This window comes from Malaclemys terrapin, chromosome 3 (assembly GCF_027887155.1).
Source record: "Malaclemys terrapin pileata isolate rMalTer1 chromosome 3, rMalTer1.hap1, whole genome shotgun sequence".
NCBI classification, from domain to species: domain Eukaryota; kingdom Metazoa; phylum Chordata; order Testudines; family Emydidae; genus Malaclemys; species Malaclemys terrapin.
This window is the reverse complement of record NC_071507.1, coordinates 81,568,723-81,593,865: the sequence shown is the minus strand read 5'-3', so window position 1 is coordinate 81,593,865 and position 25,143 is coordinate 81,568,723. Positions and strand designations below refer to the sequence as shown.

Below are 25,143 nucleotides of genomic sequence, written 5' to 3'. Positions count from 1 at the left end.
CCCCCTCTCCTCACAAATGATTTGCCTTTAAACTGGGATTTTGAAAGGATCTTGAGAGAGTTAGGCATCCAGCTCCCATTAGATTTCAATGGTAGCTGGGCATGAAAGTCAATGGGAAATGGGGGCCCTAATTCCCTTAGGCCCTTTTTGAAAATCTCAGCCTCAGTTGCTAGCTACCTTAATCATTACATCAAGCATTTTTGAAAAATATACTTTGGGATGAGATCCTCAACCCCCATGCTGATCCCTTTACACCAGGTGAGAGGACTGGAGTGGTATAAAGGGACCCTAAAAGCCGTGGTTCTAGCCATAGGAGGATTCCCCTGGTGCAGATAGCTGTATAGGCTGCCCTGTAATGACCCCTTGCAAGACCTGACATAGCATGTGTGCCAGAGTCAGGTCTGGGAGCAGGCAGGGAATGTTAGGGGCAGGGCTAGAGCATGCAGCACAGTGGAGAGTCTGGGCTGTATTGTGGTCTATCAGGCAGCCTTGGGAGGCTGACATAACATAGGTTCCCAAGACTGGCTAAGTTACACTGAAGGGCAGCCCAGGATGAGAAGGGCACAAAAAGCTAACTTAGCCCCTCCTCCTCATTGCTACAGGCACAGCTCAAAATTTTGCCTTGAGTTTTCAGTTGCAGTTCCAATGCTGAACTCTTGTCATAATGTATAACTAAACCTATAGCCATTTGTTCTGATCACTTGTGAAAAGATGCTCTAAATTGTTTCTTGTATTTTTAAAGTATATGAGCAACCAGTTGTAATGTGGTGCTTACTAATGCTTTGCAATCTCCTCCCACCACTCTTCTCAACCCTTATGTGAACACTTGTATTTGGTTTATTGATCAAATTGTCTATTCTTTAGACACCTGTGGAGCCTATCCTACAGTAAAGGAGTGGTTTGTGTACTTTGGGAATCCAATGGAGCAACCAGACCTTGTACAACCTATACCGCTTGACATCCCAGGTAGAATAAAATCTCATCTTTATATTTAACTCTGAACTGATTAATGATATTATTTGAATATTTGGTTACAAATCTGTTTAGAAAATCTTTCGTCAGATATTTGGTTGTGCAGTCAAAGAAGACTATGAAAGACCAGTTGTTAAAATGTTAGTGCTGTATCTCCAGAACTGCTTGGAATTGCACTGTGTTTAACAGTTTTAATCTCAGAATTTTATATTATACTGTATTAAATTAAAATGTCACACAGTACTTGCGAAATTGACATTTGAAACAGATGTGAACAATTATTTAAAGAGTTTCAAAGATATATTGCATTTGAGGACAAGGAAGCAAAAAGAGGCTGTTATACCAAACCATACATAAATCTAAAAATTGTCCCATTTTCAAAAAAATGTAATTGGACCTCCTATATGGTGCCTGTGAGTTTTTTCCTACTATTTGTGGCCCATACACTGTCTGCTTTCGATGTTTGCACTGCTTTGTTTCTTCTCTGTCTTTATTTTGCTTTAAGAAAAGGGACACATGCACCACCAGCATTTCAGCTATTTCATTGTGATTGTAATATTAAGAGGACTATTTTACATTTATAAAACATTTTTCATCCAAATGTTTTACACTTGATTGGTAACTACATGATTGAATATATACTAATTCATATACTACTGTATATGAATTGCCTGTCTACCACCGCAGTGCAATCACCCCTGGGATTGAATGTGACATCTTTTTAATAGCACACAGCTGCACTGTAATAGTTTAGGATGGGAAGTGAGCAATACCATATCCAGTTGCACTCTCAGAGGGCATTCAGATTGGCCAAAAGCAGTTACCTAGCTGAAATTTATCCAAAATATTTTTAGTGTAACACCTTTACCCTTATAACAAGTGTGTCAGGAGCTCAGTTTTATCCCACTCAGAATGTGGCATCCCCTAATAAAATACCAAACTTTGGTCCCAATCCTTTGCCAGTGAGCTACGTACAAAGGGACCCCTGCAGAGCTTATTACATGACTGAGGCCTATGTTGTAACAATAAAGCTGTGACAAAAATGACCAAATGCTAGTAAGTTGGCCCTTTGGTCCAATTTCGGACCTGAAATGAGCAGGTGCAATTCCCATTGACTTTAATAGGAGTTGTCTGCTTACCTCATGGATAATTTGGTCCTTAATTCTTAGTTCACATAATGGAGGGAAAAAATGCACAGCTATCATGAGTTAAGGAGGGGATTATGAGTCATTGACTAGTGTGCCATTTTTTTCTATTTGTATCATTATTTTAAAACACAGAATATTTATAATAGCTCTCCTGCCTTGCCTCTTTCTGGAATTAGCAAGTGCTCCCATGAGCTGTTTGGCACCACAAACTGCTGTTACTTTTCTGGTTGCATGTGTGTAATTGGTTGTGTTTATTTTTTCTATTTTGGTTCTTTTTAAAATAAATAGTATATAGAAATGTGCCTCTGAGCTTTCTTGACTATCACACAATCCAGTAAAGGAAATAACTGGTAAGACTACCTACCTTCCTTGATCCCTCAAGTCCTTTTAAGATGATATAAGAAGACGCCCATTAAATCTGGTGACCTTTCTATTTGTTCCAGCACCCCTAGTCCCAAATCCACATTTTCCCTGCTGCCACTGCACTCCTAAACATGCAGAATTTGAAAAGCATGTGCTACTTGTATGCCCTTCTTCTTCAAAGTATCTGGACACCTCAAAATCATGAATGTATTTTATTCTTACAACACACCTGTGAGGTAGCAAAGTATCCCTATTTTACAGGTGGATAACTGAGGCAAAGGATATTAAATGACTTGCCCAAGGCCACAAAGGAAGTTTGTAGCTGGGCTATCAACTGAACCCAGGTTTCCTGAGTCCAAATCCAGTATTCTGTCCCGGAGACTGTCCTTCCTACTCTAGGAATCTAGTGATGTAATGATTGCACATTCAAATACAGATGATAGGGAAATTCAGGAGGAGGGCAGCTGGCTGGGGTATGAGATGGATCCAGAGATGCCTAGGAGAATATGAAGCCATAGTATAAAAATCAGTTGGTCTGTCTTATACAGCTTTCACTTTATTTCCTTTGAGTATGCATTTACAGAGCACCACATCTTCACATGTTGGTTTTAAAAATTTGTTTTTAAAAGGCAGGGGGAGAGTAAAATCTTAGACCCAAATCTGTCCTGAACACTTAGTCTGAGTACTATGGTTAAATCTTCCCTTCCAGGTGGTAGAGTGGGGGAAGGACTTACATAAAATGGCAGGTGCTCTGGCTATCCCATTCACCTTTGTGTTGAGAATAAGCATGAATAATTTAAGTCCAAAATATAGTTTTAAAAGTATGTGCAACCTAAAAATGGAAGTTTATTCGTCCCTAATAACTACTAACTTACAGAGCAGACTATTACAGAAAGGGAGGATGACTTCTGGTGTTTATTTTTAGTGCTCTGTTTTCATTCCTTCAGAGAACAAATAGTTTTCTAAATTTTTTGCAGTCCATATTTGTATGACTTAAATTCTCTCATGCAGTTTTTATTTTCCACTGCATGACTGATTCACCAAATAAGGATGTCAGCAGCACATCACAGTTTTCAAATGGGAATCTTATTTGGAGATAAATGTAAAGATGATGTTATAGGAAGTTAGAATTCAAATCTGAAAATCAAAGTCAGACCAACAAAAAAGAAGAAATCTTGATAGAAGATATTATTTGAACCACAGGCATTTGTAATATGTGTGATGGGTTTTGGTCTTTTGTTTGTTTGGTTTTGGTTTTCTGCTGCAGATTCTGATAAAAATATGTATCTTTCTGGAAAATTTTATATTATATAAATATTTCATCACTTTCTCTAAAAGAAGAGTACTAAGAGATTATGGATGAAATCCTGGCCCTGTTGAAATCAGTGTGAGTTTTGCTATTGGCTTCACTACGGATAAGTTTTCACCTGTATCTTTTCAGGTTTCTTAATTTGTTGAAGTGGTTAAAGAAAAAGGTTATATTTTGACATACTTTTTAAACTTTAATCTGGATCATTGCAGATTTCAGAAATCTTAAAAAAAAAAAAAACAGGAAAAACACTACTAAAATATACTTGTTATGGGACATAAGAAAGTACGATGCCTTAAAATCTGAAAATCTTACGGCTGATAGAAAATGGAATATTAGATTATAAAATAACTGGTGTTAAGGCTTCAAGAACAATAATTTAAGATCTAGTGTGTGTGTGTGCAGGTATACAAACACATCCTTATATGACCCAGCCCTCTGAAAGAATCCCATCTGAAATTTTGGTGTGTCCCCTTCCATTTGAATGACTAGGGTATGGATTTTCCTTTACTCTCCCTCACACATCTAACAGACCAAAATTAAATTTAAACCTTAGATTACTTTTGTTTTCTTTAATTTATTGGTTAAGCAAAGATGGACATAAAAACTTAAAAGATCTATTAGACCATCTTGTCCATCCCCCATGCTATTGATGGGGATATACTAGGGTGACCAGACGTCTGGTTTTCGACCGGAACACCTGGTCGAAAAGGGATCCTGGCGGCTCCGGTCAGCACCGCTGACTGGGCCGTTGACTGTCCAGTTGGCGACGCCGCGCGGCTGGCAGGCTCCCTGCTAGCCTCTGCGCCGCACGGCTCCCTGGAAGCAGCTGGCATGTCCCCCCTCCGGCTCCTATGCGTAGGGACAGCCGTGGGGCCCCATACGTTGCCCCTACCCCAAGTGCCACCCCCGCAGTTCCATTGGCCAGGAACCATGGCCAATGGGAACTGCGTGGGCGGTGCATGCGGACGGGGCAGCACGCAGAGCCATCTCGCCGTGCCTCCACATAGGAGCCAGTGGGGGGACGTGCCGCTGCTTCTGGGAGCTGCTTGAGGTAAGCGCCGCCTGGAGCCTGCACCCCTGACTCCCTCCTGCGCCCCAACCCCCTGCCCCAGCCCTGATCCCCCTCCCACCCACTGAACCCCTTATTGCCAACCCAAAGCACCCTCCTACACCCCAAACCCCTCATCCTCAGCCCCAGCCCAGAGTCTGCACCCCCAGCCAGAGCCGTCACCACCGCCGCATGCCAACCCCCTGCCCCAGCCCAGAGTCCCCTTCTGCCCTCCGAACTCCTCAGCCCAAGCCCCCTCCTGCAGCCCAAACCCCTCATCCCTGGCCACACCCCAGAGCCCGCACCCTCATCTGGAGCCCTCACCCCCTCTTCCTAGGGTGACCAGATGTCCCGATTTTGTAGGGACAGTCCTGATTTTTGGGTCTTTTTCTTAAAGAGGCTCCTATTATTCTCCACCCCCGTCCCGATTTTTCACACTTGCTGTCTGGTCACCCTACCTCTCGCATCCCAACCCACTCCCTCAGCCTGGAGCCCCTTCCCACACTCTGAACTCCTCATTTCTGCCCCCATCCCCCACCCCAGAGCCCACACCCCCAGCTGGAGCCATCACCCCCTCCTGCACCCCAGCCCCCTGAGCCAGCCTGCTGAAAATGAGTGAGGGTGGGGAGAGTGAGTGACGGGGGTGGGGGGATGGAGTGAGCGGGAGACAAGACCTCAGAGCAGGGGCAGGGCAAGGGTGCTTGGTTTTGTGTGACTGGAAAGTTGGCAACCCTAGAATATACAAATCTGTTTAAGGAAAATGCATATATATTTAATCTATATATTCTGGCTTCCAGAAGTAATCTAGCAAACAAGATGCTGATAAAACATTTGTAACGGAGATTAGATTTGATAACAGAGAAGTGAAGTGTATTAGGAATGTACCGTTTAATGAGTTTGAAAATATCCTTATCTCCTGAAGACAGCTGATCCATTTGATGTATTCAGGGCCTGTAGTTTACTGTCACAAACATATTCTGATGCTGCTTTTCATTTTGTTGCCAAAAAATCTCAGATACTGTAGGTGAATTTAAATATAAGTCACTTCATATTGGAGGAGCCTGGATGTACTGTACTTTCATTGTTCCAATCATTGGTTACTACAGGCATATGTAATGGATATACTTGGTTTCAGAAGAGGGTATTCAAAGATTTATTTTAAAGACTCAGATTTAACAAGTATTCTGGCTTGCAGTAGTAAACCTTTAAAAGTGGCCAAGATGATTGACAGGTTAATGTTAAGCATTCCTGATAAGCAGCCTTCTAAATCCCTTCTTATAGTTGTTTCTTCATATACATGTAAAACAGCTCAAATGTTTGTTTTATATTTTTATAATTATATTTATATCATTCTTTACTATAAAGCCACATCTCAACTCTCATTTATTTATTCAGGTTGAGAAGCTGTATTTTTTTCTTTTAAACTGTGCGGCTCGTATATTGCACCTGCAGTGCTTGTACCATGTGGTGACGTGACTTAGGTTGGTGTAAATTTATACAGCAGCTTCATGTAAACCTAGAGTTTAATGACACTGAGGTGTTAATGCATTCCACCAGTTTGTGTCTGAATGCATTACTTGCTTATTATAAATCAATTATTGAAGCTCAGCCAACCAAAATAAAGACTTACTATGCATGTGAGGTTTTCTTGTTTTTTTATTCATACATGATCACATTTAAATACAACATTTATTCTAGCACATGAATTAAAAGGAAAAATTAATTTGATCAATGATCTTTTCACTTGTTGACTAAAAAGTATCTTTCTTGTTAGAAAAGTATCACTTCATAACCCTGTGGTGACCAGACCACTCATTTTGGTGATATTCTCACTCTAGGAATGCACAAGGAGTATAAGCATGAGTACTCCTAAATTTAGTTCTTCACACAATTTTATTGCATAATAAAGGAAGACTGAAAATGACAAAAATCTTGTAGAGTTATAGGGCATCTTTCTTTGATTACATAAACTTGTAATTGTTAAATCTCAGATAAGACAGTTAATTTCCCCCTGAATAATTCAGCTAGTAGCAACTGCCCAAGTAGCAATTCTGATTTTTTTTCCATTTTGTTTCTTAAATAACTTTTCCAAAAGTGAATCAAAGGATTTGTCTACATGGCACTGCAGTCCAAATTACAGGAGTGTGAATTGTAGAGCTCTCCAATATGTTGAATTCTAACTGTCCAATCTGGATTTCGCTGGCACAAACTATAAAAGGTCCCTAGTTTGTGTTGCTATAGTCCCATTTCTAACATGTTGTGCTCTAAGTGCCCCATGTAGATCCTGCTGGGACAGACTAAAAGGTACCTCGTGCACATTAACGTCGTCCTTTTTCAAATGGGACTACGTCAACACAAACTAGGTATCTTTTAGTTCACACTAGCACCGTCTACATGGGGCAGTTAGAGCATGGTATGCTCAAGTGCACTACAGTTCACACTCTTGTAATTCAGATTGTGGCACCGTGTAGATAAGCCCTTAATAAGAATATCCAGAAGTATTAGACGAAAAAGTATTTTTCTTCCATATCCAAGTAAACCTCTCTCTTTCCTCAGGAATGTATTATAGTTATTGTTAAATCTAGCAGAGAGGTAGCGTAGTCTAGTGGTTAGAACAAAGAACTGGAAATCAGGATTTCGATGTACTAATCTTGGCTTGCCATAAATTGTTGGTGAGATCTTAGGCAAGTCATTAAACTTTGCTGCATTTCAATTTACTTGTCTGTCAAATGAGGGTTATATAATAGCAAACTTCTAAGAGCATTGTGAGTTTAATTACTTGTAAAATACTTGGAGATCCTTGGATGGAAGCATTATTATTGGTTGGTAGGTTCAGTTAGAAGATAGAATTATGTTTCCTTTACAAGTACAAATAACTCATAATTCACAAGTCCCTCTTCTTCCCATCGCACATGTGGATTTTAAATTAATGATGGAATCAGCAATCTTTTACAGAGGAGATATATTGATTTTTCTGCGGAGATTTTTTCAGCATACCTGCATGCATGTACATTGTACTTGTTCAAGGGATGTATTGTGGAGGAGCCAGTCCTTAGATCTTCATTTCTGTCTCATATAACATGATTTCCATGATCACTGCAGTTGTTAAGCAGTGTTGTTTTGAAAATAGTAAAATTATTATCTAAGCTCTTGAAATAAAATTCACTTATAAAATCTTAGAAATTAGAGATGAAAGAGATTACTTTCTATTAACTGACTCTTGGAGTGTCTCTGCCTATCCAGAGGGCAGTTGCATAACTATTTCATCTTTATTTTTTCTCCCCCACAAGTTACTCTCTCTGGTTGCTCTTCTGAACTCTCTCCAGCTTGTCGACTTTTTTCTGATGCAGCGATTCCCAGAATTGGACTCAATATTCTAGGTCTCATCAATACTGTATAAAGTGACACTATCACTTCTGTTGTCTGTGATGGTATAATAGTCTTATTTTTAGCACAAATTATTATTCTTTTTGCTAATTAATGTCAAATTATTAATGTTTTCCTGAAGAGTATATATATTTTTCCTACAAAGTGATTGAAGACTGAAAAATCACCATTTATTTGGTACGGTAAAAGCAAATAACTTTGTCAAAGTTGCATGAACAGTTCTTTTTCCTGTGATTGACATCTGTTGATGTGAACCATAGTCTTGAGACTATTAAAGTAAACATTCTGGAGAGTGAGGGAGGAAAATATTTAAGGATTTGCTTTTTAACTTCTCTTTCTCTGGGCACAGTACCATTTGGTTAATGGCTTTCTTTGCTAAATAAACACGTCAGCCATCTAGATCTCAGCACCTTGACACTTTAATCGCTTGTTGCCAAGTGGCCCTAATTGTAGAATGCAGCTGCTGCTCATCATAAAGGAAGATGTGTTACCAAATGTAGCTTTGTCTGTCCAGTCTTAAAACTAGCACCTCTCTGTTTATTCAACAACAAAAGCAACATTGCTTTACAGTAGGTGTGTATCATTAATTGGGATTTTTCGGTGCAGCTGTCTAGATATCCACCTGGCATTTCACCCACAATATTATTTATTTTGACAGTGGATTAAATGTAATGTAAGTGGAGAGCTCCAAAATTCCATTGAAAATAATAGGAGTTAGGAGCCTTTGTGGATCTCCCTAGTTACCATACTGAAGAGTCCACTAAAAATGCCTCGATTGATATAACGTGATACATAATTAGTCTCATAACGCATGTGTGTTTCTTAGTAGTGACATTGTCATACTGTAGTCTGGGGGAATAAATAAGCCCTGGTGGGTTTGATTTAGCTCTGGACTATGCCACTGGACCTAATGCAGGGGGCTGACAGTAGTGGACTGCTCAAGAGGATTTGCTGTGGCAGAAGTTACCTACAACCTCTACTCTGCCAGGGGAATACCAGTGTCATTCCTAAAAGTAGGTGCTGGCCCAGAGAGGGGCATGACCACGGTTCCTAAGGACGCACTGATTTACCCCCTGGGGGACATGCTGATTCCTATCAACTCCCTGTTTCAGGTTAATACTGACCTCTCCTTGCACACTGGAGCTCTTACGGGAAGGGCAGTAGTGCAGACAAAGCCTGCTGTCCCAAGGGATGAATCCCCTTTGGCTCAGAGGTGCCTCCACTACCCGGGTATAAAAGTGTAACTCTCTTCAATGAAACTTGTTTAGATTGCAGCCCCCTTTCTCCCCCCCCCCAAAAAAACACTAAACTTTGTTACAAATGTAAATTCAGTTAATTTTCACATTTTGTTCCTTGCAAACTTAAAGAGCAGAACAAGTATTTCCTCTTAATGTTTAATTCAGTGGTTCTCAGCCCATGGGCCACTTGCGGCACAATCAGCACACAGCTGCGGCCCATGTGACATCTTCAGGTTTCATACGGTTAGTGTATATATTGTGTGGACGTGGCCCACACAACACACAGAGAGCTGCATTTGTGTCCCACAATGATAAATAGATTGAGAACCACTTGTTTAATTTAATAGGCAAAGCTTGTCTTATGTTCCTATTGCAAAGATAAAATAATGGATTTCTTTTGTAGGTGGAACACCTAGTTTGAGAACATTGTGGTTCACTAAAGGACCAGAGGTGCAAACACTACGGTATAGCATGTTTCTGGCATGCTTTCACCTTCAGGACATGGTGGAGGAGTTCCAGTTGCTGGACGCACCTGTTGCGGCTGTCTGCTGTCTGCTGATTTACCTTACCCTGCAGGTAAAGTGAATGGTTACTATGTAACCAGCACTTGCTGCTCACACTTGTGTCAATTTATCTCTCCATCTTTAGCTCAAGCATAGTTGATTACATTAATAGTACTAAATTACAGTATTTTTTATTACTCCAGTTAACTCGTGTCATCCTGTCTGAGAAAATACGGTTTCCTAAATTATACATCTTAATTTTTGAATGCCTCTGGCAAAAGACCTTTGCGCATCCTAACAAAAAATAACTAAAAATGTAATCTTAGGATTTTCCCCCTATACCTAGCTCTATTTGCAAATTATGTCTCTTCTTTTTGTGTTTCTTTCATGTCATGATATTTGAAAAAAGGAAAAAAAAAAAACAAAAAACCTTAACAGCGACTATCTGTTTCTATGGCTACTCTAGGCCTTCTCATCAGCTCCCATGACTTCTTCACACCACCCCTTGTCAGCTCCCCCAGTTCAAAGCCAGGATGAATGGCCAAGCAATTCTCACATGCAAATAAAATTCTTATCTGACTGTAATAAGAAGTGATGTACGTATTTCTGCTGTTACTCTAAAATATTTGCTGCTTATGTACCTAAAACAATGAAAACCAAAAGAAATTTAGAACTGAATATATGAATTCATTGTTTCCATTTCTAAGAGATTTTTAACACATTCTTCACAATTTTAGTCACCTTTTAAAATAGTGAACTCACAAATATATCTTGCTTTATTAGTGCAACAAGAAAATATTGGCTTAATCTAATTTGATTAGATTTTCTGTTATTTCCTGTTACTGTGAACTCTCTTTTGATTAAAATATAATTTGTTTTCTCTGACTTTCATTTTCTTAGCAGTGGGCTTTTATTTGTATGTGAAAATAGGATCTTCCTAATTTTCTTGTACTCTCCTCAGCCACATGAATTAACCCAAACTAAGATTTCTTCACTTGGAAAGAACATGTGGGAATTATACAAATGTGTGCCATAGCCACTTTCCCCCTCCCTTTAACTGGTTGCATTTACAGTACAGATTCTTAATGAGAAAGTACAAAGGCACATGCTTAAGTGCTTTGCTGAATTGGGGCTGACCTGATTTTGACTGTGTTAACTATGTATCACTCTATCCTGGATACCCTTCATACATTGCATACTAATATCCGTAGGTTTTTTTTTGGGTAGGACTAAGGGACAGGATAGCAAAATAATCTCTGAAGAAACTTAGGCTCCCCTTCCTCTTGGTCAGGAAACACAATTTTTAAAAAAAATCCTGTGTCACAATTTTGCTATTAACTGCACCTTTGACCCCCCCACCTCTGGGTCTTCTCTGAGGGCAGCCTCTTTAGGTGTCCAGGTTCCAGCTGTTCACCTCTTTTGGGCAGAGACCTGTGTCTCCTTCCCTCCAGACTGAAGGTTTAGGCTTATAGTCCCTCTGCACCTCACTGTGGTTTCCCCACCAGGTCTAACTGAGGCCTGGCACCTCTGGTTAACCTCTCTCCAGGGGCTATAACAGTATATACAGTTTATCAAAAAACCTTAATGAAGCAAGCACATTTATTCTTAAAGTAAAAGTATTACAGAGAAAACAAAAAAAAAATGTTCCCATGCACACGCTAAAAGCTTATCAGAGGTCATTCGTCATTTATGGGGCCCTACTAGACCAAAGTCTTTCCAACCCTTCTCTAAAGGTTGGGGCCCTTGATTCGGGGGGCCTGTCCATTTGCTGGATCAGAAAGAAGCCCTGAGTCAGTGTTAACCCAGCTTTTTATCCAAAAGTCTTTTCTTTGTCTGATGGTCTCTAGGCAGTTCAGTTTGAATCAGTATATGTGAACCTCCCCAGGTGGTGGTATCTCTCTGGAGGTGTTACAACCTGAGTGATTTGTCTTAATCACATCCCGGTGTTTTTGGTTTCTGGAGAAGTTGTAACCTTCTCCTCGTAGTAGCATACACATACAATCCCTAACTCACAGTGATACGTAAACTCAATATAATATTGTGTCCCACTGGGTTTGCAATATCTGTCACATCTCCCTTATAACGTGGTTTGTGTAACAGGGCTGCTTGACCAGCATCCTAGGGAAACACATGGACTTATTCCTTGGATGGCGTTTCTGCCATTACCTTGCCTAATTTCATTTTTCAACTATTCATATAATAAACATTCTGCTAACAAGCCAGTATACATCATTCATAAATCTGTACAGTCATTTCACAACAATACCATATATTTTCTTTCTTTGGAACCCATGGGGCTGTACTATAGGTGGAACTCTCTCACACACCTTTTTACCTCTGTCACCCCAAAACCTGGTCCTCCCACTCCCACCTCCTATCTGGTTTCTAGGGAGTTCTTGTGGTGTGTCCTTTTGTCTCCCAAGTAGGGTGACCAGATGTCCCGATTTTATAGGGACAGTCCCGATTTTTGGGTCTTTATCTTTTACAGACTCCTGTTACCCCCCACCCCTGTCCCGATTTTTCACATTTGCTGTCTGGTCACCCTACTCCCAAGGGTGGGACAAAGATGGGTGACCTGGTGGTGAGTGGACATTCTCCACCCCCCTTTGGAATATTCCAGGAAGCAACTCTTTGGCTAGAAGGGAGAAATAAAGCAGGGCTGGCTCCCTGTGAAGCAGCTCATGCACTGTTTTTAACAGCTGAGGGGTCAGGCAAGGGAGATTTTTCAAACCTCCCCCGTTCCCTGCCCCACCTCCTTGGAGGTCAGGACCTGGGGATCCCTTTGGCTTGACTTCAACTTCTATGACAAGAGGGGAAAGAGTATTGATGCCCCACCCAGCTGCATTGGCTTTTTGATCCCCACACACTGAGTCAAGGTGAACAGCAGTTCTTCTCCCCTCCTTTTCCCCACCCCCCAACCAGGCTCAGTGTCATTTACATTTTCACAAACCATCAGGCAGTCATAGACTGGGGAGGGAGGGGAGAGGTTCCCCCTTTTCCTGGCTGTAGTTACTTCCATCATCCCCCAAGTACGCTTTACTTGGGCATTTCCCATGTCTGGATGGGTGTCATAGATTAGCCAGTGTATTGCAGCTGGCTCAGTGGTCTCACTTTTGGCTGGAGACCCTGCACATGCAGTGTACTGCCTCTGGTTCGTTGATAAGGGTGGGCAGAGAGCGTATTTCCCTGGCCTGGGCATCAGGACTCAGTTTCCCTTCAGGTCAGTAGGACTCCTTGCTCCCCTGGAGCAAGAGGTTGTCTCAATTCCCCCTCCCCGCCTTCCTTCAGCCCCAGGTATTTGAGTTGCATATGCTGGGGAGGTATCTTGATCTTCACAGGGTTTCCTCTCCAATACTCCAAAACCCCTTCTCCCTGTCAGCTACTCCATTTGCATTTTGGCTCACACAGTCCCTGAGATGTTTGGAGCTAATTGAGTGGGTCTGAGTCAGCCTTTCTGCTTTTAAATCCAAAATATCATTCCCTAAAAAAAAAAGAAATAGAATGTCTGCTAAGACACCTACAGCTAACACCCAGACCCTTCCGGGTCTGTATAGATCTCTGTGCTGTAGGTAGAGTGAAGGCTTTTACACTGGGAAGGTAACTTTTACCTGGATTTGGCACCTTGCAAGCATTTGATTGAGTTTCACAATGTGAGGTTTATCTATAGCAGGGGTGGGCAAACCTTTTGGGCCGAGGGCCACATCTAGGTGGGGAAATTTTATGCAGGGCCTGGGCAGGGGGTTGGAGTGCGGGAGGGAATGTGAGATGTGGGAGGAGGTGCGGTGTGCAGGAAGGGGCTCAGGGCAGGGAGTTGGGGTGCAGAAGGGGTGCGGGGCGTACGAAGTGGCTCAGGGCAGGGATTTGGGGTGCAGGAGGGGTGCAAGGTGCAGGCAGGGGGCTTAGGGCAGGGAGTTGGGGGGCGGGGTGCAGGCAAGGTTCAGGCTCCGACCCGGCACCGCTTACCTAAAGCGGCTCCGGGGTGGCAGCCACGCTCACCTGGGCCAGCTCCCTGCCTGCCTGCCCTGTTTCCGGCCCTGCGCCGCTCCAGGAAGCGCTGTGGCCCCTGGGGGCGGAGGGCTCCTCGTGCGCTGCCCTTGCCGCCCCTCCAGGTACCTCCCCCAAAGCTCCCATTGGCCGCGGTTCCCCGTTCCCAGCCAATGGGAGCTGCAGGGAGTGGTGCCTGGAGGCAAGGGTAACACACAAAGCCCTCTGCCCCTCCGCCTGGGGGCCGCAGGGATGTGGAGCCGGTCACTTCTGAGAGCGGCGCGGGGCTCACAGCGCCACTGGGGGCAATCCTGCAGGTCGGATCCAAAGCCCTGATGGGCCGGATCCAGCCCGCAGTTTGCCCACCCCGATCTATAGTCTTCACAGTCCCAGTATCTCCATCCACTGAATGTTTCGCCATTAACTGTCACCTTCTGCTCCCACTGGGGATCAGATGGATCTGCACCCATGACGGTTCAGTATAACACCTTGACCTATGTGTTTTAAGGCATATAACTGCTTAGAAGTTGTTTTTAGTTATATTTGAAAGTTAATTTTAAAGAGAGAAAAAAAGATACCAGTTTCCCAACTGTATCTCCCCAATGCCTGCAGCAAGAAAGGCAACAGAAGGAAATTGCTTATGGTCACCTGTGCCTTTGTTCATGCTTGTAACTTTAACTTTTGTAAGCACCAGCATATGGATTGACTGACTGGCTTTCTTAATATTTATTTTTCATGTATTTAATGAAAACTTTAAGAAAGCTGTTTTAAGCAAGAGCAAAAAGAATCTGTCAAAGACTAAAGCTTCACTGCATAAATCAACAGTGTAACGGTCCACTCAGATACCCCAAGACAACTTTCTTCAATACTGGGGGGAGGGGGAACCCTCCGATTGCACGCCCCTCATTGTCACCTACCACCCCACCTTGGAACTCATATGGGGTATCATTAAACAATTAATACCCATGCTCTATGGGCACCACATGCTGAAATAAAACTTTCTCAAATCTCCTCTTCTGGCATTCAAACAATCCCCTAACATGTTGACATGTTCATCATCAGAAGCAAGCTCCGCACAGACCAGGCCACACCAACTCAAATTGGCCCAGACCCTGCCAGAACAACTGTCAATAGGTTTTGTATCTATCTCCATTGCTATGGTGATCTGTACCCCTCACCACATACCTTTCAAGATCCATGGGTCCTACACATACCTATCACAACGTGTGGTGTACGTCATCCAGTGCACTTAATGCCCCAGTAACAACAGTGTGGGTGAAATGAGATGACCATTACACTCTCAAATGAAGTCACACACAAAAATGATTATTGACTGTCAAGGCTGATTCCCCACTCTGGCACTTCAAGAGCAGAAGGTGGGAGCCCATAAAGATTCTAAAAATTAATACTGGCCACTCCAGGCTTGTATTAAACTCCCAAGGTTACAGCTTCTCTCTGACCTTGGACGGGTAGATGCTGCCACCACCCAAATGCAAAAATTCTTATATAACGCAGTAAAGCAGTGCTCCGGGAGGGTGGGGGGTGCTGCGCACTCTGGCGGATCAAAGCAAGTTCGATATAACGCGGTTTCATCTATAAAGCGGTAAGATTTTTTGGCTCCCAAGGACAGCGTTATATCGAGGTAGAGGTGTACAAGGATTAAGCATCAAGAAGAGCTTTCTTGAGGTCCAGCTTAAAGGTTACAAGCAAAACAAAAGCACCGGGGGTTAGCACAGAGGAGTCCAGAGCCATAAAGAAATAAAAAGAGATAAACCTAATTGTGTCTTCCTAGACATTTCCTGATATACTTACATATCTGAGGTTTCAAATGAGTAGTTTCTAGGTATGATACCTGGCCCCAAGCTTCTTCCAACATAGATGTTGCCCTGTTCGGCTCTCCCCGGGAGAACACCCACAGACATATAAAAGGGGAATCTTGTTTTAATCCTTTACAGGTAGAGCAATTAGAGAACAGCTACTAAGAGGGATTTTAGCTGCTGGCTGGCTGGATGTCCGTAAAAGGGAGCAACCTCTCCCCCCCCCCCCTTCATTTATCACACAGACAGAAACACCATATCACTTGTGGTGAACATGGTTCTCAGAACATTCACTCCTTATCTGACCGCTCAGTCCTCATCCTCAAAGAAAATCTGCACAACACCTTCAAAAGACAAGCCTGGGAATTTAAATTCATAACTTTGCTAGACACTAAAAATCATGGACTCAATAAAGACACTGGATTTAAGGCTCATTACAACAATCTGTAATCCACTAACCCCCCTCATTTGTCCTATGACTGCAGAGGTGTTAACCGCCCATTTCATCTTGAATGGTTTATTGCAACATGTATTAACTCATTATGCTAAACAATCTGTTCCACCTAGCATTTAGCTGTGACACTAGTACCTTTCCCAAATCTGAAGCAGAGTTCTGCGTAAACTCAAAAGTTTGTCTCTTTCACCAACAAAAGTTGGCCCAATAAAAGATGATATCTGATCCACCTTGTCTCTCTAAATCAACAGTACTAATTTAGAAAACAAAGTGCAGCACTCCTCTGTGTGTGAACACCAATTAAACGTCTCTGAATTAAGAATAAAATGTTAAAAAATAAAGATCCAAGTGATACATCTACTCTTAAAAATCTGAATAGGACAAATGAGATTAAGTCATGAACAGTCTTTGGGGTAGGTGAAGCCAGACTTAGTTTTGAGGCGATTAAGAAATTATAAATGCTCTGATACTGGGTGTGTGATAAATGCTTGATCAAATCAGGAGGAAATGCTAAATAAAGTGTTTCTTAGAAATGAGTATTTTGACATTTGAATAAGCTCTTAAGTTCTTTGGCTGATTGTGTGTATCACAATAAAAAATACAGCCACCAAAAAGCAAAATAGAGAGGTTTATTGAGGGGGGGCTCCTTTTTTTAGAACAAAATTAATAAATGTTCTGTAGTTAAAAATCACTCTTTTTGTTGGCTGCACATAATAGAGTTTTCAGGTTTAGTAATTTTCCCTTGCTGCTATTTACACAAAGGTATCACCTGCCTTGAAAATAAAAATAGGGGAGGGTGAATTTGGGGTTGGTAAGATTATCATCAGATTTTAGCAGCCAATCCATAACTTACGCTTGAGTGGAGTTAATGAATGGCAGGAGTACTTTGCAATGTTACACTATTCTGATATCTATTACCCAATCCTGCTTTGCACGAGGTTTAAAAGACCTTCCAAAGAAAGAGGGTTTTGAATGGGGAAAGGGGGGTTCAACAGAAGTCCCTAATGCAAAGTCTTCCAGATTTATGATGGTGTCATTTTTATCGAGGGTGGGTGGATTAAACATTTTTTATCATCTAAGAAGAGTAAATGAAGTTACAGTAGAAGACTTCTCTCTGTGTTTCTCCTCTTCCCTGGTTCTTTCCCATTGACCTATCTGCCCTTTTCCCCCTCCTGCACTTCTCTCTGAAATTTAATAAAACAGTATTAATTCCATAAACAAACTCTTTGTTTAAAATGGATCGTGGTTGGATAAGTGTAACGTCCCCCTCCCCCAAAGAAAACCCTTAAAAGCAAGGAAATGCCAAATTATGGAATACCTCTTAACTTTACCTGAACCTCTAATCAGCATGTTTGCACTGACAATGCAGGTTCCATATATTCACAGAAAACTTCCTTCTGTTTCCAGCTGATAAGGAGAAACATTGTACATACCACATGGATCTCCTTCACAGTATAATCAAAATCTTATTACAACCTCAACAATATTAGCAAATATTCAGCATTGACATATATGCACAGGTTAAGTCTGCATTCTTTTGGGAGAGAAGTAGGAGATAATAACTTAGTTGGATCCATGCTGCAGAAAGAGCACAGGGAGTGTGGGGGAGCAGTTGCTGGTGCAAAACCATAGGGCTTCCACACAGATGGTCCTTTGCCTCTGTCAGATTCCAGAGACCCATGGATTTCAGGGAGTCACACCATCAGCTTCTTCCAGGGGGGGCAGACCCCACCTCTCCTTCCCTTATAGAAACATCTGATGAAAACAACTAGATGAAACTCAGAGTTTTCCTCTATTGTTTGGGTTGTTTTTCATAAGAGGGTGATTTTCCCCAATTTTCTTAAAAAATTTAAATTCCTTCCACAAAAAAAATCCAACCCTGCCCCTCCCTCCCCACCAAAAAAACAACCAAGGATTAATCTAACCTGGAAATTTACTTTGAAGTAAGAAATTTTTGTTCTAAATTATCTTGTCATTTTTACTGACACACCCATTTTTTAAAGATGTAGCTAATTTTTTATATCCTTCTTCTGATGGTCAGTAGAGCATTTGTACTGAAGATAAATCTTCATACCCGTCAACTATGCTGGTTCAATTAGTCTTCATTTTGGGATCCTAGTGGTAGAGTGATTTTGTACTGTAAAGATATTTTATATCTCTGAAGTAGCATCATTATTGGAACACTTTTGGTATTGTGGTTACTGGTAGATATCCTGTTGGTACTACTTATCAAGGTCCTAAAAGAAAAAGAAGAGGGAGAATGTGAAAGTTAGCTTTTGGGTAGAGTTGTGGAGAGTGGAGATAATACAAAGCTACACAAATGGAGTTGTGAAATTAAGTACCGTGTTCTTTTTCTTTATCTAAATTCTGGTTGTTGGAATGTCACTCCTTCACCACTGCCCTACTCATTTTGTGTGTATGTGTTTACACAGTGATAAAGACCAATTTGCAGAATGGTTTTTCTTCCATAGCTCACAGCTCAGATTTTTTTTATCTCTGTTTCAGGTGGACAGTCTCTCTCTGGAGGACTTGAATGCATTTGTGGCTCACACTCTGTGCCTTCAGGGGAAGTCAGCTGCTCAGCTAGCAGGTTTGCAGGTAAAGACATGACTGATCTGCTAGCATAATGCTGATAACCAGGGTAAACAAAGTGTGGTTTTCTTTTTGAGCATTCTTCTCTTACAGTTACTCACTCAAGGGTTGGGAATTGAGTGTCAGTGTAACATTTACAGGCATTTCATTTTCTATAATTTGTCGGTTCATTTGTGTTCATTAATGACATACAGTGTTAAATGTAAAAGGGCATTTTCTAGAGATTTGAAACCAGGACTGGGCATTTGAAGATCTAGATTTTGTTCCTAGCTCTGCCACTGATTTGCCATGTGATCTTAGGCAAATGACTTAACCTCTTTTAGTTTACCCATCTTAGGCCTTGTCTACACTACAGAGTTTTGTCAACAAAAATTATATCGACACTCAAAAAGCGCTGTAATAAAAATTGGTAATGCATGTTCACACTCACTCCCTCTGTCAGCAGAGCATGTCCACACTTAGGGTACGTCTATACTTACCTCCGGGTCCGGCGGTAAGCAATCGATCTTCTGGGTTCGATTTATCGCGTCTTGTCTAGACGCGATAAATCGATCCCGGATTGATCCCGGAAGTGCTCGCCGTCGACGCCGGTACTCCTGCTCTGCGAGAGGAGTATGCAGAGTCGACGGGGGACCCTGCTTGCCGCGTCTGGACCCGCGGTAAGTTCAAACTAAGGTACTTCGACTTCAGCTACGTTATTCACGTAGCTGAAGTTGTGTATCTTAGTTTGAAGTGCGGGGTTAGTGTGGACCAGGCCTTAGGGCACTAGCATCAACAGTGTGAGCAGTTCACTGTGGGTACCTATCCCACAGTCCTGCTTGACACCTTCTGTCGCTAGGTGTTGTGGGAAGGCGGAGCAGATCGTGGCACATCTTGCGACAGGGCTGAATGTCCCATGATGCATTGCTTTCTGTCTCAGCATTCCATGGGCTTCTGGCTTTCTTTCATGGCGTTTTCGACGTTCCTTCTTTGCTGTGCATGCTGGCATCTTTGTGAGAAGGGATGGATCCTGCACTGCTCTGATAACTGTCATGAGGACATCGTGGATGATAGCGCAGTTAATCACGAAGTTCCTAACTGAAGAAGACTCCCAGTTGCCTGACAGGCTGTGTGATATGGATAGGAGCAACTTTCAATTGCTTTTGGCATTCACAGAACAGCTGCAGAGAGTGGACCATCGCTGTTGGGCTCGGGAAACAAGCACTGAATGGTGAGATTGTATCGTCATGCAGGTTACAGGAATACATCAATAAGAAGGGGTACTTCTCCATGGTGTTGCAGGCGCTTATGGGTCACCGTAGGCGTTTCACTGACATCAACGCGGGATGGTCCAGGAAGGTGCATGATGCACGTATCTTCAGGAACACTGGCCTATATAGAAAGCTACAAGCGGGGACTTTCTTTCCAGACCAGAAGATTACAGTGGGGGATATTGAAATGCACATAGTGATCCTGGGAGACCGGGCATACCCCTTATAGCTGTGGCTCATGAAAGCTTACACTGGAAACCTGGACAGCACTAAGGAGCTGTTCAACAACAGGCTGAGTAGGTGCTGGATGACAGTGGAAAATGCCTTTGGCAGATTAAAGGCGCGCTGGCGATGCCTTTATGGCAGGTTAGACCTCAGTGAGGATAATATTCCCATGGTCATAGGCACATGTTGTACATTGCGTAATCTCTTGGTGGGCGGGGGGATGTTCCTGAAGGCCACATCTGCCAAAGCAGAAGGAACAATTCACAGAAGCATGATTATTAAATTAATGCACAGCATTGAAACATTTCAGTAAAATACACCTCTGGTAACATAACAATCACTTTCTCACTGAGCCTTGGAAAGCACACATCTCTGCGAACACCCAAAGCATGGTGAGTGTTGGCTGGGGTGGGGGGCGCTCTACGTGGGGAAAAGAGCACTCTGCAAGGGTTGCAGTGCAACCAACTAGGGGGAAAAAATTTAAAATTCTCCCACACTTTTCCACAGGCAGGGTCATTGTAGCAGATATCTCACTTCTGAGGTAAGCAGGGAAGCGAGGGTACATCTACTACATGCTTGTTGTTTCTGCTCTGGTCCCTATGCTACTCACCTCTATGCCGCTTTGGTACCTGCACAAGTGATTGCTGAATGGTGCGGGAAAGTTTCTTACAATGAGGGGAGGAACAAGGCAGCTCTGCCAATGAACCTTCGGCAGAGGATTACCAAGTATCTCCAGGAAACTTTCCTAGAGATCTCTCTGGAGGATTCCAGTGAGATTTGGCGTGCATCAACACCTTGTTCTGCCGTACTGATTAGCTTCACAGGAAAATGTTCAGCACACAGAAACACAGCCAGCCTTGTACCTTTCTATACCCTGAACCCATCTCCGCGCTACACAAACCACAGCCAGGCATCTCCTCTCCTACTTCTTGCTCACTGGAGAACAACTGCTGAGACTAGCTAGACACCTCTGGAGTGGTGAACAGTTCCTGGATGCCTGCCCCACCGGGTGACCCCGCTGGGAGCTCCACATCGTCGTCTAACTCCACCTCTTCATCAATGACTTCATCCTCCGGATTAGGTCCTTTTTCTGCTGCCTCCAGGCCTGCCAAAGTATCTACAGGGCTCTTGGTGGTGGAGGTGGGTCGCTACCAAGGATAGTATCCGGCTCCTTATAAAATTGGCATGTCTTAGGTGCAGCACTGGAGTGACAGTTTGCCTCCCTCACCTTATGGTACATCTGCCTTAGCTCCTTTATTTTTGCTCTGCACTGCAGCATGTCCCAATCACAGCCCTTTTTGCACAAGCCTCGAGAAATCTACCTGTAGGTATCAAAATTCCTACGGCTCAAGCATAGCTGGGACTGCACAGCCTCCTCTCCCCATATACTTAGCAGCTCCGCAGTGGTCCAAGCGGGAGAGCGTTTGCACCAATAACTTGCCGTGGTCACCTGGGAAGATGCGATGAAACCTCTCCATGCCGAGCAAACAGGAAATGGAATTTCAAAAATTCCCAAGGCTTCTAAAGGGGAGGGGTGGATGGTTGTTTACCTGGCTGCAGGGCAGTGGAGTTCAAACTGCTGACCAGAGTGGTCACAAGTGGCATTGTGGGACACCTGAAGGCCAATTAAAGCGATAAAATCAAGCATGGTGTCTACATTGGCACTTTGTCAACAAAAATTGTGTGCAAAAAGCCTTATGTCTCTTGTCGGGGTAGTTTTCTTTTGTCGCCAAAACAGGGCGTTTTTGCTGCCAAAAGTCGCATTGCAGTGTGTACGCATCCACTGTTTTTATGACAAAAAACTTTGTAGTATAGACAAGGCCTAAAAGATAGTGCTAATACATATCTGTTTCACATGAATGTTGCAAGGGTACTGTAATTAAATAACAATGGTAAAATAGTTGGAGATTATTGGATGAAAGGGTTAGGGTTAGGGTGCCAAGTACCATCATAGCCAGTGTTGCAGTTAAGATTGAATTGTTTCCATAATAGTCCCACGTTTCCAGTTGCTCATAGCTGTCTCAAAAAAGTTCCTTTCAGGTTGAAATTTTCCATGCTAGGTCTAAATATAAAGATGAATTTGGTTGACTAGTGTAGGAGGAGGGGTGAACACATGCGGTCAGTTGCAGGATTGGGGGCCTTTGTATGGAATTTTGAAAAAAATCAGCTGAGCTTTTATGAGATACCTGAGATGAAAAATAAAATCACTATTCCCATAAGTTGCAGTCAGAAATAACTAAGTTCTCTTTCTATACTTTGAATTGGGGATGGTAGTGTCTATTCTATTTCAGATCATGTTAGACAGAAAATTGTTTCATTCCACATGCCATGTTAAAAATTTATTTTTTTAATATTTAAAGGAAATGTTTGAATGCACATTCCTGTCTAACAAGAGAGTCTGTTTTTCTGAGAACTATAACACATTTGCGAATACAAATTGTATGAAAGACACAGTACAAAATAATGCATTGTTACACCATTTGTACTAAAGTGTTAGCCTACTTGTAAAGAATCACATGTTGTTTTACATTTTCCAGTGTTGTAAAGACCCTCATTTGGGATCCAATAGTGCAGTATCTAAGGGAAACAGGACAGTGTTTGAGGTGTTGTGGAATCCTTTAGACACAAGTTCTGTTTTTGTGATTTGTGGGCAGGGCCTTTACTGTAATCAGAAAAATCCACAGAAATGCTTTAAAGTACTTGTTTGACTTTATTAGTTAAAATTTGGAAGAGAGAATGAAAGTATAAACTAACACTGAAAATATGTCCTGCAATGATTGATTTTTTTATTCAAATCTGCCTGAGATGTACTAATACTATATGGAGATATACCTATCTCATAGAGCTGGAAGGGACCCTGAAAGGTCATCGAGTCCAGCCCCCTGCCTTCACTAGCAGGACCAAGTACTGATTTTGCCACAGCTCCCTAGGCAGCCCCCTCTAGGATTGAACTCACAACCCTGGGTTTAGCAGGCCGATACTCAAACCACTGAGCTATCCCTCCCTGGAGTGTGTCTGTATGCAACACTTAACCAATGGTAGATGAAGTACTGAGGTCAAATTGTATATTATTAGCAGAGCAATAGCAGTTCCTATAGTTAAGATTTCCTAATATTTATAGAGGTGACCATCAGGATCAGAGCCCTGTTATGCTAAGCACTACAAACATATGAAGTATGGGTTATAGTCTAGAATTTTGTGTTGAAATACTGGTTTGATATCCTGTGGTAGGGTGATCACACAGGAAAAACAGTCAGTCATATACAGTATACATTGCAAGGAACTGGATGGTAAACGTATGGATTTTCAGGTTCCTTTCTCAGCTGTGCCACTGATTACTTGTGCCATTTCTGTATCGTATCAACCATGGCTTGTCTTCACTTTCAAGGCCCTTCATAGCCTGTCTCCACTCTGCCTATCATCTCTCATTTAGTAGTGAAAGGCCTCCAGTTGGTCAGTTGGCCTGTGATGCCAGCCTCTATCACCCTCTTGTTAAATTTTCAAACAAGCACCATTGTGCTCTCTACAGTGCTGTCCCTTATGCTTGGGAGGGTACTCCCTGTAAACATCTGCAAAGCCAGTTCATTGTTCTCCTTCAGATCCCTCCTTTAAACTCCTTTGCAGTGATGTCTACAAAAAAATTGACAGAAGTTAGACTGCTGGTTTGTTAAGACCACAGCTTATCTTGCTGACCAATATTATCTCATTGTTTTCTTGTACTAGTCTGTCTATCCATCTGTTGTTTCTCATATTGTACTTAAACTGTAAGCTTTTTGGTGCAGGGACCATCCTTTTGTTCATTGTTTTTACAGCATCTTGCTCATGATGGTGTCCTGGTTCACGACTGGGGCTTATAGACCCTATGGTAACAGAAATAGTAAATAATAATTTTGTGCAAGTCATTTAATCTCTCCATGCCTCAGCTTCCCTATTTGCAAAATGATTGTCACAATATTTATTTAACTCACATGGGTATTGTTAAATTTAATTAATAAATGTTTGTAAAGTGCTTTGAGATCCTTCAGTAAAAGGCATATAGACATGCAAAGTATTATTAATACTTATATTTATGGCAAAAGACCTTAATGAATAACTGAGTTTTGGAGACTCAAGTGAGCTGTTAAGAATCAAATCAATAACACTTATGAAACTTGTAACCTGGATTCACTGAGACATTCTTTATAAAAGCAAATAGGTAACTTTTATTTTTTCTCATATTTTTCAATCAACATGTATAAAAACAGTTTACCAGACGTTAACCTTTGATATATTGTAATGGAGTAACATGAATTATGCCTCTTTCATATGTGAGATACAAGGTGGGTGAGGTAATATCTTTTATGGGACCAGCTTCTGTTGGTGAAGGAGGCATGCATTTGAGCTACACAGACCTCTTCTTCAGGTCTCTTTCATATGTGATAATGTAAGAACTTTAAAGCTAATTGCAAAGAATTTTAAAGGTACTTGATGTTGTAACATGCCCTGTGGCACAGTCAGAGTATTTGTGTCTATTATTTTCTAATCACTCTGGAGTTTGGGTTTTATTTAGAGGTAAACAGGGTGTGTCTTGGGTCTTCCTATTTAGGAGGTTTGGATACAGATAAAATGCAAGGGGAGGAGGCATGTGAGTGGGCGGAGCCTTATTCCAGATCCTGATAATCTGTTCACACCCCTGTGGAATGCTTTGTTACTTTGAACAGGCCAGGGCACACTTTTGAAAACGCCTTCTCTTGATAACAAAGTAAATGAGCCACTTGTGTGTAGTGTGCCTTGTGTCATTGCCCATTGATCACTGGTGTATTTGAGTTGGAATTCCAAAAATGCTCAGTTTGCCCTGTATCCTGTCATTA

The 25,143-nt window shown here is 42.1% G+C and overlaps 1 protein-coding gene across 2 annotated transcripts in view; it reads left to right on the top strand.

The window, feature by feature from the left end:
- The window catches only part of FAM120B (family with sequence similarity 120B), an 85,555-nt gene that overhangs the window by 17,656 nt on the left and 42,756 nt on the right, over positions 1-25,143 (top strand). For both annotated transcript variants that reach the window (XM_054023583.1, XM_054023584.1), the window contains exons 4-6: positions 865-966; positions 9,872-10,044; positions 18,732-18,824. In XM_054023583.1, the coding sequence (XP_053879558.1) occupies positions 865-966; positions 9,872-10,044; positions 18,732-18,824 (368 nt within the window). The remainder of the gene's footprint in view (positions 1-864; positions 967-9,871; positions 10,045-18,731; positions 18,825-25,143) is intronic.